Source organism: Protopterus annectens, chromosome 13.part0, assembly GCF_019279795.1.
Source record: "Protopterus annectens isolate FY-2018-M chromosome 13.part0, PAN1.0, whole genome shotgun sequence".
In the NCBI taxonomy this organism is placed as follows: Eukaryota; Metazoa; Chordata; order Ceratodontiformes; family Protopteridae; genus Protopterus; species Protopterus annectens.
In genome coordinates this window covers 204,893,024-204,913,037 of record NC_056747.1, presented here as the reverse complement: position 1 = coordinate 204,913,037, position 20,014 = coordinate 204,893,024, and the positions used below count along the sequence as shown (strand labels likewise).

Genomic DNA, 20,014 nt, shown 5'->3' with positions numbered 1-20,014 from the left:
GCTGTGTGTTATACATAGTCTTAGACTAATTTTTGTCTGTTTGTGCCAGTTTACCTCATATCTTTAGGAAATTTTGGGGAAAATTTGCATTTTCCCCATTTTACGCCTTGGTCTTCGAAAAGAATTGCAGATTCTCAAACTGAGAACCATACCATAAAGAAAATAAATGCTACCACACACGGCTTATTTGGTATAAGCAAAATAATTTTGCACCTAGATTTGTAAAAGACCGTCTCAGATCTAAAGACTTGTAATAATGTAGCAAACAGACTTATTCTAAAGACAGCAGTCGTGATACTTGATCTGTACTTTGCATGGGGCAAATATAATAAACAATTAATGTTGTTAATGCAAATTGTGACATCACTTCACAATTCAGTGGCTTATAACATTCAAAGTTAACAGATATTTGTAAATTATTTCACTTCTCTGACACTCTGCAATGAAATTATATTTTAAAGCAATTGATCATTGGCACTCAAACAATGATTTTCTAGTACCTCTTCATATTAGAAAGTGCTATGCAAAGTAAGAAGCGCAAAGTAATATCTTTTGTATGTGAGCATATTTTTGACTTCTGTTATCTTATGTTATGCATGAATTTAATCAAACTATCAGTAAAACCATACAACCATAAAAAATTAACTCTTCTACTTAACTAGTTGTGTGCAAGTAGATTGGCCTCGAATAGCTACTTAACCAGTTCTCTGCAGGCATATTAACTTGAGATAGCCTTCTTCAAAGAGTTTATCCAAACCATTTTTCTACTGAATAGTGCTTTTGAGCTGCTTTATATATTCTTCCTTATTGCAGTAGTGGTGCTGCGGTAGTGTTGTCACCTCACAGCAAGATGTTGTCCCGTTCGATTCTCAGCTAGAGCGTCTTCTGTGTGGAGACATGCATGAATGGGCATGCCTTTGTTGAAGTTTGTGCATCAGGGCTGGTAACTCGGCACGTAAAAATCCACTACCAAACATTAGCGGACCTGAGTTCCACTGTGGCGACTCCTAACCGGGATAAGCGGAAAGACACAACATTAAAGAAAATTAATAATTTTGCAAATGTCAGACTTGTATTCACATGTCTCTTAATATGTTGTGTAACTTTTTGTTGATAGATGAAAGGTGTATTGTGTTTGAGTGAAACATTAGCATGTAACTGCTTTATTCCATTAAAATGTGCTGTGTTGTTTTCCTGTAATGCTGACTCTACAACTTGACAACTCTGAATAAAGTAAAAATGTTGATGAAAAGCAAAACTGTCTCTTGAGGATACCTCCAAAAAAAGCCAGACAAATATCAAGAAAATAAATTGGAGGCAAGCCACCACGATGAAAAGTAGAGATTATTTATTGTTAACAAACAGGAACGATGAGCGCTTTCGCGTGTAACAAACCACGCTTCTTCAGATCTCAAAGTAAATATGTGGTTTGGTAACAAACCAGTTTGTCCAAGGGGCAACTTTAGGTGGGGCTTTAGATTGAAATAGTAATGGGCTTTAGAAGGGTAAGGGAAAAAGCTAGTTGAGGGGGGAGGAAAAGGTTAAATAGGAAAGTAGGATGATTGGGAGGAAGTGAGGTACATGTACTGAGGGGCTTAATAAGTTTTGTAAGAGTGTAACTGGGTAAGAAATCACACTTTGGTGCGAACTTGCTATGGCAGGTTCTACGTCCCAGACAACATGTAGGTACTGTATGGCCAGGTAGTCCTTGGAATAGTTGTCTATGGAAGAAGCGGGTAATGCTTGCTACCAAGGGTTTAGAGTATGTTTGAGTGTGTCTTGGAGGCTTAATAGTAATTTTTTTTTAATATTTCTTATTAAAATGTCTGCATTTAGTAAACTTGAGGAAGCAAATGCTGTTCTGTTTTGGGTGGGCCTTATTGTTGGAGGGGTGAGACCTTTAAGAAAGAGTTGTGTTGATCACATAATAGTGTAATTCTAGTGGCTGAAATGATAGAGTGCAGTTGAGATTTACATCAGTGATTACTTTTCTGTCTTGGTTGAATGAGAAAGGTATTGGTCCCATTATTGTTGGTAGGTGGTTTGAATAATTTCTTTGGTGAGGCGCTCTCAGTTGAGTTTGGGATTCATTGGTGGTAGTGGTCTGCTGTGCCCATTTTCTGAGGTATTTTCCTCAGAGGAAGCTGTGGATTTTTTTTGTGGGCTCCAAATGGGTTGGAGTGATGGCTGGCGCCACACATGTGCTATGTGATACTGGCAGTCAGTGGAGTGTGGCCATGCTTTTGAAATGTGCAGCTTTTGCAGGAGGTTAGAATTTTGACTCATGTCTTGGCATGTTGGTTGTGGAGTTGTGGCTTTCTGGCAATGCACTGGCAAGTATTGGAGGATGGAGGTCGGGAAATGGTGAGGAGCATTTGTGAATGTCAACTTCTCAGTTCTGATGGGTCATTGCATGGGAGTGCCATGTGCCTTCTCATCACAGATGCAATGAAGAAAAAAAGAAGAAAGTTGTGGATGTTTGTATTCAAGTGGGAGCCATCCTTCATTGCCTGTTGCTTGCTGTGGTGGACTCCAGTTTTTCTTTGACCTTTGGTGGGCCAGGACAGATCCTGGAAAGGAAGGTTGGACCAGATGTGGTGTGTGTCTCTACTTGGTGTGTCTTTGTGAAACATTTGCGTTGCTTTCAATGTATATTCGATTAATGTATTCTACTTTTCTTATGTAGCTAATTTATGAAGTGCTGTCTACTGTTGGAATTGCATTGTTTATGTCTGTATTACCCTTCTAGTTTTGATGTTGTTGGAGGAATGTGTTGCATGCATGCACATGCACACCCACATGCATTGGCACACTCGCATTCACCTGCTAGGTCTGGTGCTATTGCTGTCCCTGACTATGGAGCTGCTGCCTGTTTTCCAGAGTGTTGAAATCCTTTGAGCATTGTGCTGTCTGTCTTGCAGGGGTATCTTTTTGTTTCTCATGGTGGCAGCCCAGTGTTTATTGCTCATGGTCTCCATCTCTTGGGCTTTCTATGTTCCACCGGTTAGATATTTGGACAGTGTATGCAAGTGTCAATTGTTCCAAGAAGGTTAGATTTGAAACAGAGTGGGAGGGGTGCAACTACATAGTGGTTTGGGTTATTTGGATGGAATACCAAAGAGCTTTTGTCCCACCTTTAATTTGGTTTTGTGCAGATTTCTGGATTTACAGAGGCAGCCTTCTGGTGAAGTTTATTTATTGCATTATATACCCTCACTCACCCATAAAATTAGGCGGTATGGGTAAAAGTAACTAGGCATACTCCACCATTAGCTTCTCACTGAACTACTGAATATTTCATGCTGATTTGTGAGTGCTGTGGTGAAACCAAACGAATGGGTGAAGCCAAATGGGTTATGTAGTTCATTATGTGAGTAGTGCACTTTTGAGTGTTTCCAACTGTACCTTAAAAGAGTAAGAGTGTTGTAATTCAATTTAATGATTGAAATCACTACCCGACGGGGTGTACAACTAAAGTGATGGTCTCTAGAGCATTAACTGTTACAAAAAATAAAAATAAATAAATATAAAATAAATAGAAGATTGATAGTACCACCGTGTTTTAAGTTTGTAAGAGCAATATTGGAAGATATGCTCCTCAGGTGTTGTTCAGGTAATGGTCAGTTAGAGGATATTCCTGCTATCACCTTAATGGTCATGGGGGGGAGACATTGGACGTATTTGAATCATACCTCTCAAAGGTAGATAGTGTCCAGAATTTTGCTTCATATGTGGGGCCATTTTCATAGTGCCGAATTTCTGACAAATTCGGTGCACATGATTGGGGATTGCAGTAAGTGAATAACGGTGTGCGTTTGGGTTTCAGACTTGCGAACAGGGTAGAGCAAAGTCAGACTTTTTCTTGTACTTTGTTCCCAAGTGTGGTAGGGATGACAGGAATTTGTAATAGCAATAGTTGGGACTTATGCTAATATAAGGCTGGTTGTCTGTCAGTTTTCTCATTTTATAAAGAGTGATATTTTAGAAATAGACCCTATTTTATGTTGTTGTCCAGCTTTTATTTATATCTTTGTTATTTATAGCTTTGTTTAGACATTTTCCTCTGTGAAATTGAGAGGGATGACTGTCATGTATTTTACTTCTATTTTGCAGTAAGTGGACATTGCTGCCCCATGTTGGCAGGAGAGACAGACTATAGCTCATAATTTAAGCCCTTTGTTAAATGTTGGGGTTCTCCCTTTAGGGTTCTCATATCAGACAGATAACTTAATGTAGATGTTAAAAGGGGGGGTCATAGTGATAAGGTGTTTGCCACATAAACACAAGGTATAGGGTTTGAGACTCACCTTTGTTTCAGTTCTTGTAAAGGCAAGGTGCTTAATCTGTTTTCTTTTGCAGATTGCGGAGGTACAATTTGAGTGGGCATCAGTTGGTGACCTGAAGGAAAGGAACTCAAAAGGTGATGGAGGCCATTTCAGTGGATGTTCCAGTCACTGGGTGGTACACAATGAGGTTACAGATGGGGGGAATGGTGAGTGAGGAACGGTCAGTGCCCTGATGGAAATGGATTTGGAAGGTAATGGATTCTGCTTGTGTGGATGTTTTGATTGCTGAAGTGGTGCACAGTGAGGTAGTAGGTAATCTTTATTGGGTGTTCATTAAAGCACATCAGAGTTGGAGTAGTTCGAGGTAGTGTAGGGGCAAGTTGAGGGGGAGGTATGTTTGGGGCAGGGAAATGCAAGGCTGGGGATTTTTTATGGGGAGTCTGGGGTTTCCACAAGTGGGGCAGACTCACAACAATCATAGGATCATAGGAAGCTGTGAGGTCCCTGGTTCTAGGGCCCCTGCAGGCTAGCTAAGTTCAATTCTTACTTGCACCTGCTGCTCCTATTGTTCTTTAAGAGGGACATGGTGGAACCCCTGGGGTGAATTTATGGTTACCCAGCCAGTTGTTTTGTAAGGGCTAAGGAGGTGATTTATTTGATTTGAAGTAGGAGTTTGTACCAAACGTATTTCTTGGGAGACAATCTGTCCCTCAAGCAGGTTTTATTAATGTCGCATATCAGGTAAAGGTCTTTAAAGCAAATAACACACGTACCATTTGACTTCTGCTTTGGGCTGGTAGGAGGTGCTCAGTACAAGAGGACTTGATAGCTCCACATTAAGTAGGGGGAGGTGCATCACTACAGTGAGTTGTCCAGGACTTCCTTACTTCTAGTAGAGAAGGAATTACTACAGAGTTACAGTTGTCTTTTATTTTGCAGATGGCAGAAGTACAGAGTTGCAGCAGTTAGTAGCCCGAGGTAAGTGGACTCGACTGGTGAGGATGAGGCTATGGTGGAAGAGCTGCCCATTGGAGCAGTATGCATTTAGGTCAGTTTTTTCCAGCAGTGGGCCCGGTGAGAACAGAAGATGAAGAGAAGGTAGACAGAGCAGAGCATCTGAATATGGAGAGTTTTTTGGCTTGAGTAGAAGCTGCAGGATGGAGTCCAGCATATACAAGGTAATGTTTTTCATTTTGTGCACGGAGCAGCAGAAGTGAATTGAGGGCTACATTATCATTAGGTGGGGCTTTCATAGGAATGGATCAAGTTGTAGGAGTATTATCATGGGAGCATACCACATAGCATAGGTGATGGGTGTATTTATTACACCAAGTAACTGCTTAGCACTGAAGGAAGATATTAGTTGGGGAATTTGAGTAGGGATTTGAGTTCATACAGATACTGCTGGTACCTGGATTGGCCTTTATTTGTAAGCTTTAGATGGGAGGGTTTGCATGATGGCTTCATACATCATATTACCAAGTTTATGGTAGCTCAGCATTGGCTTTGACATAGTGGGGGTTTGCTAGTCAGACAGTGCAGCTTTGTGCATGATCTTTAACTACATGGAGAAGGCCACAGCAAAATTAGGGATGGGGTCAAGTGTTCACTCTTTGTGTGGAGTTGAGGATATGCAATGAATCAGGGGTAGTGTTGTGACTGGTAGTGGCAGGGCAGGTGGGGAACATGGAGTATTGTAGTGGGTAAGTTGGTGCAGTAACCATAAGTAATGGCAGTTAGGTAAGTTTTAGTCTATTGGTAGAGGGATTTGTTTGAGAAGGAGTTTTTAATTTCCTAAGTGAAAGGATTATGACAGCAATGGGGGATTAGTATGCTTGGAGAAGGATATGATACAGTTGGTTAGGGTACTAACTAGGACTGTCACTAGGAAGTAGTGAGTTTTTGGTGGGGTTAATATTAGCTCTGAGTGCTGTGGCTAGTGTATTAGCCAGGATTGCCATTAGGAAGTAGTGAATGTTGGGGGTGTTTAAGGTTATGCAGGTGTTTAGGGGTTTCAAAGCAATCAGCACATTAATCAGAAGCACAGTATTGTGGCAATGTTACCTTCAGGTATGATACGTCACTGGAATACTTCATTGTTGGGCATCCCAGATGATTTTTCAGGAACTAGTTCATGGAGGAATCGGGTAAAGGAGCATACCTCTACTGTACAGCTTTTCCAAGAACGTCCAAATTTTGGCCTTGTATTTTTAGGCTGTTTTTCTTAAACTTCTGGTTTTCTGGCAATTAGTGTCAAATCATTAAAATATGAAATTTGAGAATTCCCTTCAGAAAATTCATGTTACTGTAAACCTGGTCAATCTTTCTAAGTTTGCAACAGCAATATTTAAAATTGTCTCTATTTTGGGCTATGTCCCACTTTTGCTTAAGGCTTTCTCCAGATTTCTTGGTCTAAGGGAGTTATATATTTTGGAAAGTTAATCTTGGCAGAGTGGGGTTACAGGAAGAATAGCACTAAGACATGCCTAGTGAGGGGGAGACAGTGTAAGCCTGATGAGCAGTCAAGCTGTGGCCATGGCAGGATGGCTCATGATGGAGTTGTTTTAAGAGGATTGCATTGGTAGTTCACAGGGACATACATGGGAACTAGAGAGCATGTGACTTTGGGTATAGCTGCAGGTGGTATACCTGCTTTGCTGGTGTTATAGCTCGGGGGAATGATTAGGTTCTATTATTGGGCAAACTATCAAGGATCAGACTAAAGTGTCAGTTTGAGGGTAATGTTAGGATGGCCAAGACTTTATGCTTCCAATTAATCCATTTGATCAGTTTGTATATATGATGTGTAGAGCTTTTAGTGTGTTGGTTTTCTGGGAGAGAGGTTTTCCCCTCATTTTAGTTCATTGATGGGCCATTTAGTGTGGTAGGGGAAATCATTTAAAAAATCTCTTTTGGCCATTCTTATATCTGTTGGAGAGGTTAAGGGAGCTGCAGTTAGGCCAGGCAGCACGCAGTTGCCCTTGCATTATTTCAGGTGGCATTGCATCCCCTTATAGTGTTTGTGGTACATTTGCTAGGTTATGATGTGGTAATAATTCTGGAGTCACAACTGGAAGGATAAGAGAGGAATGATGATTTAAAGATGTTATTTCAAGGTATGGGTTTTGTGAGGTTGTGGGTAGTATCATGGCTATTTTGACTGTTGGGAGGGCTCATCAGTTTATGTCAGCTATTTAGACAACTGGTTGTTTTGGTGACTTGTATGTTAGGGCACTGGGAAGTTGATGACAGGGATCCAATTTGGTTCAGAGGGTATGGCATACACCAAATGACTTTGGTTTGACCTTTATGTATGGTTAGGTTTGTTTTGGAGGGTTTGTTGAAAGTTCTGGAATGAAGGAGAGGGAAGAACCTGTTCAGTCCAGTGGGTAGACAAGGGGGTCAGGCTTGTACCTCTTCTGTCCCTCCCCTCTGGTGTTGGGGATTTATTTCAATGAGTTGGGAAATGCAAGTGAGCAGTCGGACACTGCTTGACAAGTATAAGTAAGCAAGCAGAGGTGAGGACGCTGTTTATTTGGTTGGATGGTCATTTCAATAAGTGAGTTGAGGTAAGGATGCTGCTTACTTAGTCAGGGTGAGTGGGGTCATGCTGCCCTAAGTTAACTGTTATATGGATGTTTATGCTGTGATTAATTAATTAAAATATTAGTTGGTCAATGAAGTTATGTTATGAAATTTTAATAAAGGTCATCAAATGTCATTTGATGTTATGTGTGTTTATTGAAGGGGAACAGGATAAATGTGCACTTCTTTTCAAATATTCAATTTTCATTTCCACTCATTCTGTTTTTACAACTTAAGAATTAATATGCTTATAGATTGAGTTGTAGGGGGATAAAAACACCACAGTGAGGGGTGTAGAGGGCATCACAACTTGTAGGAACACCATTACTTGGCTGTTGTGTGCAGTTTTGTTATTTGACTTTGATATTGTATGTCATCATTAATGAATGACTTCTAGTTATGCTTAACATGTGTTTTTCATTACAGATCCCTTTTTTTTCATGGAATTCAGCACGTTATAGAAACAATACATTATAGGGTATGTTGTGTCATAAATAATTTTACTTTTTAGGTATACAAATACTGGATTGGCCTCCTGTCTCACTGCACAGCCTTTCATATTATTGTCTTCATTATCTTTTTTTTTTTACGTGAGGTTGGGATGTCACATCCACAATTGGTCAATGTGACCAAATTAGCTAGAGCCAATGTTTATACCACTAAGTGGCGAGCCTTCATGTGTATACTATTCTTAAAATAGACACTGTTATGTAAATTTATGATGCTAAACCTGCCAATAAGCTACAGATACAGGTTTTATACATAACTGCTGCCTGTCAGTCAGCTAAGTTGCATGTGGGCTTTCTCTTTAGTAACTTCTACCTCTGTATAGTCTCAGAATGTACAAATGTAACTACTGTATGTGTATAAATGTGAAAAGAAATGCAACTGCTTTATCTGGAACTTAGTATAACGCAAAGTGAGTAAATGGAGCTATTCTCCCTGGGCCCCCACTGAAAACAGATATTACCCAGTCAGACTTTCCTGGTAAACAAAGACAGACAGATAGATAGATAGATAGATAGATAGATAGATAGATAGATAGATAGATAGATAGATAAAGTAAACAATACTGCACAACATCAAACTCATTCATCATTTACAAGAAACATATATCAAATTTTAAAATGTATAAATGAATGATATCTATAAGGCATTCATTCACTGTCTGCTATTGTGTAGTAACTTTATTTCTGCAAATTAGATAATGCCTGTGGGTATAGCTCTTAGTTTAGGGCAGCTGCTTCTGGGCAGAAGGATAAGTATATATTTTTTAAAAATATAGCCATATGTGTGTGGTTTAAGTTAAAAGAGGTTGGCAGATTCTGAAACTAGATTTAGTTTTTTGTATGACTATTTTCACTGAAGCAAAAAGTCTTGAAAATATGACGTACATTGAAGTGGACATGAGAAGAAGCAAATACTTGAGAGATTAGCTTGCTAGTCATTAATGCATGCATATAAGTTAAATGTTGGAAATATATATTCAAAAAAACTGTCATGTGAGTAATATTAAAATGGATACTCTGTCTATATTATCATGGAATGCAAATGGTCTTACAGGTATGGTCAAGAAGCACTGTAGGATGCAAACAGCAGTGTTGCAGGAGACACATGGATAGAAATAAGCATGCACATTCAACAAAGAGGATTTAAGGGAGTGTATTCAGCAGAATATTAGGTCAAAGGAAAAAACAGAGAAATAATACTGGGTGATAGAATGTTTTACTAGAGAATGAAGAGAGAGAGAAAGTTTATAAGAGCAGATTTGTAGTGAGGATCTATTGGCAGGGGACACTGGTTATGCTAGCATGTTGTTTGTATTCCACCTCAAACTGCTATCATGGAGCTTGAGACAATGTTGGATGAAATGCTAAGTATTCAGCAGGGAATTTGATTTATGGGTGGAAACTGGAAATAAATTTGCAATAGTGAGGTTGAATCAGGGTAAACTTGGCTGCACATATTCTTTTGAACCACAAATACAACCACATTATAGAATGAAACCATGTTGTGCCTTAACTTATATAACTTGTAGTATAAATGTAACTAGGAGTTCACTGAATGAAAACCGAGTATCACTCATGAGGGTGATGATGGTAACAAAAAAGGAGGTAGCTTAGATGGCAAAATTATGTAAATGTTTTGCAGAACCCCTGTACATTATGATAATGCATTTTTATTCTTTCAGAATGGCACACATCATCAAGTAAAGCAAAATTGTCCCTTCTTAGCTGCATACTTTTCTTTTAATGTAAAGTCAAAGTGTGACAGTACTAGATGTTCATTTCAAGCCAAACCAACTGTACATTGTATATTTGCTGATGCCTACTTCTTGTCAGAAAATGTGAGGTTAGGCCCATGTGACAGTACTTGCAGTTTCATAAAACATAAGGTTTCATTCTAATTATAAAATTTTGCCTGTAGCAGTTAAAATAAGCAGCAGTAGGACTGGTTTTGTTCTTTACAGCTCCTGAATCAATATAATGACATAATGAATAAAGTGCATTGTACTGCTCCGGCATGTTTATAATTTAAACCATTTCAGATAGGCTACATTATATGTTTCCACCAGCACTGTGACATTTTTTGTGTAAAAGACAGTTTAGACCCTAATCACATGTTAAGATTACATTTTAAATAAATAGTAAATATATTTTAAAATTGCCATTTGCTGCACAATAAATAATTTTATTTGTTTATGTCATCTGACTCCTAGCAGGATACTTTAATTTTGAAGCACAATGTACATTACAAAAATTAAGAACACATCCACAGTCTGAAAACCTTACAAATTACATGTACACATTTACAATGTACTTTTACAAAACATATATTTAGTGGTAAACTGCTCTGAATTATTTTAATAAAAACCTCAGTCCAAAATTACAGAAGCTTAAATATAAATTTAGTATTGCACGTAATACTCTGCTTACAGACATTCTTTGGTTGTAACAATTGTATTTTTAAAAGTAAACACTGTAGCTCATTTCATATGTAATACTTTGTACTGCAAACATTTCTCTCTAGAAATAACAAAAAAGTTGCCAGTATGAAAATATGGATAGAATCACAATGGACTGATATGTATTCCTAGCATTTTTCCATGCATAAATTGTTTCATAAAATGTAAACATAAATATACCACAAGGAATAAGGAATAGTCCTGTTATTGTTTCATAAAAAAAAAGTGCCAATGATAGAAGTGTCTTGATGGAGGATTGGATAATAATGTGGTGATGCCAAAAGGTATGTATCCTCAGTAATGCTTTCTGAGATCTAAATGAGAAAAATATTCCCCATATGGACTCTGTTCCATCTTGTACGATCCCAGTCTCCTTTTTAAACAAAATGCAAGCTGAAAAACAGGACACAGAAAGATATAGTACATTACTAGATGTAAGTCCCAAGCAGTATCAAGATATTTTAAGTATATTCTTATGTCAACAATGAAATAAAAATAACTATATTAAATTCTCCCATCTGTTTGCATTAGCCTGTTATTAAAACAACATGACTACAGATACATTTTCTGCTATATCACAGCAATACGCCAACTCCATTTTTCTCTTCCATTCATTAAAATTATTATTTTAATTATTCATTCATTTGTCTTTGCAATCCACTTTTATGGCATGATGTTTCTTTTTGCAGTCAGTATTTATTTAAGTATATTTGGCAATAAAATTAAGAAAACAATATTTCACCTTGAGATAGACCATCCATATTAAACATTCATTACACCTCAACGTATTCACTGAGTACATAATGTGTATTTTAACATGTTTTTCTTATAAACAGTGTAACTGTCAAAGAGTTAATCTTTAGCATTAGAGAAATGGTTTTATGTGAATAAAGCAGCAGAATGGTATAACTGCTACTGTTGTTGTCTCACATCTATTCAGTTCTGGGTAAATTTTCACATTGATAAGTTACATATTACGTTAGTATTTTTCTTCCTTGGTCATTTTGCATTGACATCCACCTTTAACAACATGCAGCTTACGTTGACTAATTGTGTTAAATTATACCCAGTTGTCTACTTGTATATTTGTGTATCTACACAACTGTCATGGTGAGAAAATGACACAATGCTAAGTGTGTCAGTTTCCAGAGTTCCTAATGCAGGAATCAGGTTTTTAACTTCAGAGGAAGAGGGTGCCTCCCTCATGAGGAAACTTTATTTTCAGCTCAATGAATATGATAGTCAAAAAAAGACCTGCTTTGCACATTTGGAATTCTGGTGTTGGCAACTTGTAAATCATCATGAGCCCCTTGGCAACAGCTGTTGGAGTTCCATCAAGAATATATTATTGATGGAACTCAGTGTTTTCAGGACTGCTAAAATGGATGGTGTGTCTTTAGTAATTAAAGAGAATATCATTATTTTAAGTTTCTGTCTTTTTCCCAAAGCGGTCTACTTCACATAATCGAACATCCAAATGCTCAACTTTCATATGGTCGAGACCATATGATCAAACCTTTGAATATTCTAAAATGTGAAAAAAAATAAACCCACAAAAAAACTAAATAGTGCTAGCAGGGGGGGCAAGCACCCCCCCCTGCTATTTAAACAGACCAACTCCAAGATCGCACTACATTGCAGTAAAGGGAAATCTTGCCATTCCATGTTGTATGGAGATCCCCATTCAGATTGTTAGAGCTTTTAAAAGTTCGATCATATGGTATCGGTCATATGAAAGTAGAGCTTTTAAAAGTTCGACCATCTGAAGGGGACCCATATATGTATAGTAAGAATGTAAGGTTGCATCCTCTTCTGTAATATCAAACACAGTATGCTCCTTTCTTCTCTTTAAAATGCTTATTCTACTAGAGCAGTTGCTACATCTTGAGTTTTTTTTTCAGAAATGCAACTCTCGATATTGGTACAATGGCTACCTTTGCAAGGCACTGTAAGCTGGATGTGACTTTCAGGTGCAAGTCTTTGGCATTACTGTTATAAGGGGTAAGTTATCATAAGGTGAACTCTCTAAAAGGATTAGCCTGAGACTCTGTCCTATTACTTACATAGACTGAACTTCCTCTTCCAAGATACAAAATTGGCAGTGAAATGGTTAAAGATAATCTATAACCAAACGTGATCAGTTATATCAAGCACAAAGAGGGAATTGGCTAGGCAAGGCCAGCTAGCTTAGTGCATAGCAATGAACCTATGAATACAATGTAATATAGTCCATTTCTTTGGACAAGCACAGGTCTTGCAGTTATTCAAGCTTTTAGGTTGGCACAAACCCGTCACTGGAAGTTATAACCAATGATCAGTGGCATGCCTTAATATTCATGAAATTGCAAAATCTATGTTGGGCCAATAATAGATATTACATTATGTCTGTGTTACAGTGTTTGTATTTTCTGTTAATGGACCAACACATTATTTCTTTTTTTTTTTTATACTGTCTTTTTCCCCTTCATTTTTTGTATGTCTAAGCTACTAAATTGTTAAAATATCACATGAAAATAAATTATTATGAAGCTTTACAAGGGATTTGCTGAACGAAACCGTCTGCGTTTTAGGGTGCTCTGTAAGGATATAGAATACTGAATGGTGGTCCTATGACTTAGTGCTGTTTACAGTGTTAAGGCCAGATATTTCAGAATCTACTACTGAAATAAAATTTCATGGTAAAATGATTTTATGGGGTGTAAGGAACTTTAATGAACAAAAATATAATGAAGTGTTAGTGAAGGGGATTAGAAGGATGTATTTCCTAATGAGGAAAGGTTGCATCCCCACACTGTCTTGTTTTGAAACTGATTTGTTTTTCACACTGCACATAGTTAGAATGAAAACTATGATTATTGTTAAAAAAGATCTTGAGAAATACATACTCCATGGGTATTTAATCATTATTATGATTCACATGCATGTCAGTATATGTGTGCATGTCTACCCCCCATATATTGCTATATACTCACACAAACATATAGGTTCATAGGTTCATAGGTTGGTACTAGGCTATCAGCCCTAGGGCCTATACAAACCTAGCCATAACAATTCCCTGGCTATTTCTTCCCACATTATTTACTTTCCTGGACCCCTGTCTAGCAAAGATACAGCAGTTAACCAGTTAACACAGGAAAATTAACACTATGAAGAGTTAGCAATCTGGTTCCTGTGCTCCGTTTTGATTCCTTCATCCTTTGCAAGTCACTTTTCCATTGTTCTTGGCCAAGTCAGAAACATTTCTGTGTGGGTGCTGTATCCCAGTAAAGAATCATATGTGCATACACACAAAGACACAAACACACGCATGCAGCAGAAGGGTAAACATTCTGTAACAGTGCAGTAAAACAAAATAAAATACTGTAAAAATAATTTTTATTAACACACTGCTACTTTCATTAATTAGGGTCATACACAAAGGGCATGCTTACTTCGGTCACATTACACAGTAAGCTGCAGTAGCATTAGTTAAGGGCATGTTGTAGTATTAATATTAATACTTTTTTCATACAGAATGAAAAAGTGACACGAGAACAATGCAGGAGTGCGTTACTATTTTGCAGTTTTCTGCATGCTGCATAATCAAAAATAATACAGCTTTAATCTTGTAACAGTTTAGTAAATCAATAATAAATAATAGAACTGAGATCTTACAAGTTTTATGCAGTCTTAAATCATCCCAAAAATAACAGAATAACTGCTACTTTCCCGACCTCCCAATGCTTTCCTAGGAGTTATTCTCCATGATTTACTGCTAGAATCGTCCTGCATAGGCTAAGATGTTTCTTTATACTTTTCAAACAGTCATGTACTTATCTTTTATGTAGATCACCATAATTTATATATACACTTTGTTTTTTTTTATTTAAAATAAGAAATACCTGGGTTTGAGTAGTTGTGGCCTGTACACTTAAAGTATGGGGGAGGGATTCCAGTGAGTAGTGTCAGAGTCCACTTTTTAGGTGTGGGCTTTATTTTGTGTTCTCTCCCCTGCAGACTGGAATCTGAGAATCATACAGCTAGTCTTTGGCTAGTTGTTTCACAAGTGCTGGAGAAAGTGCAATGTTTGTTACATGCATATGGGAGTGTGGAGAAATGCTTGTAATACCAAAGTATGGTCATCCCATTGAGTTAAGGCAGATCTCCCTATTACAAGTTTCATTCCCTTTAGTTAATACATTTTTCCTTGGCCTGCAGTATGATTTTTGCCTTTCTTGAAAATGATTTTCTCAGGATGGAGGTATTACCAATAAAAATGTCTTGTTTTAGAGGGACCCTACCTGCCATGATGTTATTGCATCATCTCATAACTCCCTCTAGAAGAAATAAATGGTTCTATATTGCAAAGAAGAGCAAAAATACATGCTGCTAGTTCAGTCTTCCCTTTTGATGTAGTAGAACTGCTTTATTTATTTAGTTGTGCTATTACTCATTCTAGATAATGTTAGTACTGTTCAACATCAAATTAAATTTTCTGGGTTCTATTCTTGCATCTGGTCAGTCAGTATCTGACACTGCAGTTCAGCATAAGGGAGGGGGATGTTGCTTTCCTGAGTATGTTGTTCTTCAGATACAATGTTAAACCGAGACCCTATCTGCTTGAGTTGGTAGTAGCTCAGATGGATGTAAAAGATCCCGTGGTGTCTATTGAAAAGAATACAAGAAGTTCCCCAGTGCCCTAGCCAAATTCTACCTAGTATAAATGCCACCTGTGGTCTACCCTGAAAAGAGACCACTAGTTTAGTGGGAACAATGTAGTTAACAAAGGATAAATGAAAAATAAAAAAAACATATAAAATTTAAATATATAAAATTTAGGAACACTAATAGTACTGAGAAAATAAATGATGGTGACTGGAGACTCATTAGTCTCAATGTATTGGTAGTATGTACGGCATCCACGTTGGTAGGTTTTATAACTGGGGCATTCTGGGTAGCCTAAGTGGTGATAAACTGCATTTTAGACTGATTATATTATAATTATTATTAGTAGTAGCAGTATTATCTGTAGTACTATGAACTACTTTTGTTTTAATTTGTATAACAGTCTACTTCTGCATGGCATACTTCACAACCAGATAACTCCGGGTATACCTTAGAGTTGTTGTTTGAAGCAGGATGAATACATAAAACCAGCATTGGTTCATAGGTTAGTACAAGGCTAACTGCCCTTGTGAGCCATTGTAAGCCTAGCCAATTATCCCTTGTGAGACTCAAACCCTGCACCCTGTGTTTGTAAGGCAAACACCTTAACCATTAGGCCACCAACCCAACCATTATTAGTGAATAATAATGCGAGCAGAGAAAGACATTCGCTATCTGCATGGTTATGATATATTTCTTGAGCAACACCAGTGCCTATGACATCTAGATTCTGGCATTCACATAAATATAATAAGCTTTCTAATTCCTGCAGGAATCACAAAAGGCCATGCCACTTCCATGTGGTCTGACCTGTGCTTCTGCTGCACGCCTTTCAGATAAAGGACTTACTGCGTAGTGAAAGTTGTCACTAACCATGGAAACTATCTATGCAGTACCAGTTACAAACAATTTAATACTACATCCTGTGCTTGTCTTTTGTCTTATTCTGAACATGTCCCTTAATCAGACAGTGTTCTTCATAAGCTCCTAAAATCTAAAGTATTTGCTTTGTCAGATTTATCTAGTTATTGATAAATTAATAATGTGCCACAAATACAGAAGACAACTTAGCAAATTAGGGATGCATTCCCAAAAGTTCATAAAATGAACTGATCAAAATATATATAAAAAATATAATTTGCTGTTGAACCGGTACATCATCAACATATTCTGTGTATCGACTTTCCAATGTGAAAACATATAACTTTGACACATTGTGCACATACTCCACCCCTCAAATCTCCACTAATTTAATATATTAACTCCAAGACTACACTATCCTCAGGAAAAGGAATATTCCCCTATTCAGTATTGTGTATCATATGTCTATCATCTGTTTCATCAACCAAGTGGTGTCTACCAAACAAATGACATTATGCTAGTTCAATGGGAAATGATACTTCCATACATACAAAAGTGGGTGTGTATATATGTACATATGTATATGTATACTTATGTATGTATATGTGTGTGTGGTGTGTGTGTATTTATATATATATATATATATATATATATATATATATATATATATATATATATACACACACACATATACACACACACACTTTAAAATGTTATATAGTATGTTTTCTTTAAAAGCCCAGGTTGTTTCGTGTACAGAAATAGAAATGGAAATCAGCCCACTGACTACATTGTGTGCTGCTCATTTTATTAACTACTAAATGGATGTTAGCGCCAACACTGAAGACAGAATGCTAGTGGTTTATTTCACTGATAACACACCAGAAAACACACACACACACACACACACACACACACACACGCATAGAAATTACTACTAGTACATTGTGTGCTGCTCATTTTATTAACGTACATAAATGGATGGACTTAGACACTGAAATGGGAAAGTTGCTGCCCCCATGGAACACATGTTGAAACTTGTTTTTAGTGATTTGTTAAAAAGCAAAAATTCATTCAAATTTACGTACATGATCAATGACTCTGCACATTGCCTATTTAATTATTGCACACACACACACACACACACACACACACACACACACACACACACACACACACACACACATGCACATATTTATATTTCTCTCTCTCTCTCTCTCTCTATATATATATATATATATATGTATGTATATGTATATATGTATATATAGATATAGATATGCTTAAAAAGATGGAGCAGTATTTGTCAAGTCACACTGAGCTCTTCAGTGCACTGTATTTTGTCTTTCCAGATGGCAATCGATTTACTGAATTTAATGATACAAAAAGAAAAGGGTACATAGCATGCTTCAGACAGTTGTTTCACATAACTCAGGACTTTGTCAAACTGCAAAGATTAGACTATTTACTTCATATAAAGATCCCTCCACCACTTGCTATTTAGATGACGTCAACCTTTTTTGCCCTAGTATTAATTGTCTTCTACTGTGATAAGGCATCATTTCCAGCATCGATGTGCAAAATGTAAGACCAGAAAATACTGGGAGTGTAGCACTCCATGAGTCTGTTACAGATCTGAGTCACTAACAAAGAGAATAATGTTTATCTTTATATGCCTGTTCTGCTGAAAACTCTGAATTTTCTGAAGCTTGTGATTAAAGGATTGTTGTTGTTGTTCTTATGGTATGTATATTGTCTGTGATGCTCTCTGCTAGCTGAACTAATCCAGTCTCAGCAAGAAAAAGCAGTGTTTTTGTCTACCCAGGAGTGGGATTTTGAAAACCACTTAACCCCAACATAGGATCAGTCTGTCAGATCATTAAATTCCACCTCTGTTTAGAACCACGGTTTTATCTCAGCACCTGTACCAGATATGCTACTACACCCTCGGTAATGGCAGTCTACCACCTTGGATTGCTATTGCAGTTCTTAGCAGTCTTGATTATATTCTGGAATAAATATTAATATCAACAATTTCTTACCAAGAAACAGCAAAGGAAGAGCAGAATCATCACAAGTAGCACTCCAAGTGAGATCAGGATGATAGCCCAGTACGGAAGTTCATATGGTTGTTGGTATGGCTGCACGCCTGCCGGATTTTCTAGAAAAAAACACACACTTTGTAATGGAATGATAGGATAAATATCCTTACATGAATATTCAAGGAAAACTGACCACTTCAGATATTAATGCTTTATATTGTGTTATGCACTGATAAGGAAAGTTCAAATGATGTTTTTTTTTTTCACCTGGTTATAAAGAATATCCATTAGTTTAATAAGATTTATTGACCAGAAATTACATAGGGAAAGAGTTAACTACTCCTCTGCAAAAAGATGATGACTTCAACATTGCTTTGTTGCCTCAAATGCAGTAATATAGATCTGGATTATGATTGGCTCTTTTTTTAAAGACATGTTATCACACTGTATATTGTCTCAAAAATATAACACGGGAAACGATAATTAATGTTATATTGCAAGCCGTAGTCAAAAAATATAGGACAGAGAATTATAATTGTTTTCATACTGAATATCATTATAAAAAGACAAATAATTATAATTAATGTTATACTGTATATCACTCAAAGTTAGGCTGTAGTGGTCATTACTAGTCAAAAGCATGCCTAGTGTAAAATAAACAAATCCAAGTAGAAAAAGATCAGTCCACTACACTATTGTACAGTGACACTACCGATTATACTTTAATAATGTAATGTTGGCATCCCAAACACATACTACAATATGTGAAAAACGAGAAGGTTGACCCCGTGCAATTATAACCAGTTTGCCATATGTGATTGCTGCTTGATGTCAGGTATTTAGTCACTGTCAGAACAGCAGTACTTATATCCAATGCTGAGAAATGTAGTTTGCTGCTCTTTAACCATGGTTAATTTCTGCAGTTTTGTAATATTTTGATGTATTGAGTTATAAGCTGCTGTTGCAAGCTTTGTGAAAGCTTTTTCACTAATTTATTTGGAGAAGCATAGTCTTGACAGTAGCACTGCATTCTTTGAATATGAGCAAAGGAAATAACTGTCATAGCCATGATAGAGTTTGTGTACCAGTGGTGGACAGCAGGAGCAGTTAAGTAGCCGAGTGACTCTAGCAGTTACTAGCAGCCAAACCGCTTTTTGCAGTGAGCAGTAGTGAAGCTGTCTTGGGCCCCTTAAGTGTGTTAGTCCACATACCATCATTATTGTGAAACTGAAGTTATAGGTGTTTTAGTCTGAGTGCAGTGCAGATAAGGGTTAGCGGTATTCTAATTCTAGAAGCATCATTTGCAATGTCAGGGCTTCCCTGGATATTAGGCTAAATAGGTTTTGAATGTTTATATGCCAGGCTTTAACTGTTTGACTGTTTCAGTTGTGAGATTTGTACATGTGATGCTGGTTACTGATCGTGTTACTCTCAGTTAGAGAATGAGTGACCTGTACATCGCCACTCTGATTGGAGAACGGATGTTCCCCAGCTTGGTGTTAATGGTCAGTCTGCCACTATAGAGCAGCATATGAAGCTGCTGTGAAGTTCACACACTGAAAAAAAGCAAACACCTTTCAGAGAAGAGGAAAATGGTGAAAGAAACATTTAGGTGTGTGTGTGTGTGTGTG

The 20,014-nt window shown here is 37.3% G+C and overlaps 1 protein-coding gene across 4 annotated transcripts in view; it reads right to left on the bottom strand.

Annotated features, from left to right (window-relative positions):
* Nucleotides 1–10,541: 10,541 nt before the first annotated feature.
* Nucleotides 10,542–20,014, bottom strand: part of LOC122817708 (mucin-17-like) — a 283,584-nt gene continuing 274,111 nt past the window's right edge. For all 4 annotated transcript variants that reach the window (XM_044090784.1, XM_044053731.1, XM_044090785.1 and 1 more), the window contains 2 exons: nt 18,384–18,502; nt 10,542–11,229 (listed from right to left, as the gene is read on the bottom strand). In XM_044090784.1, the coding sequence (XP_043946719.1) occupies nt 11,131–11,229; nt 18,384–18,502 (218 nt within the window). In that variant the 3' untranslated portion in view covers nt 10,542–11,130. The remainder of the gene's footprint in view (nt 11,230–18,383; nt 18,503–20,014) is intronic.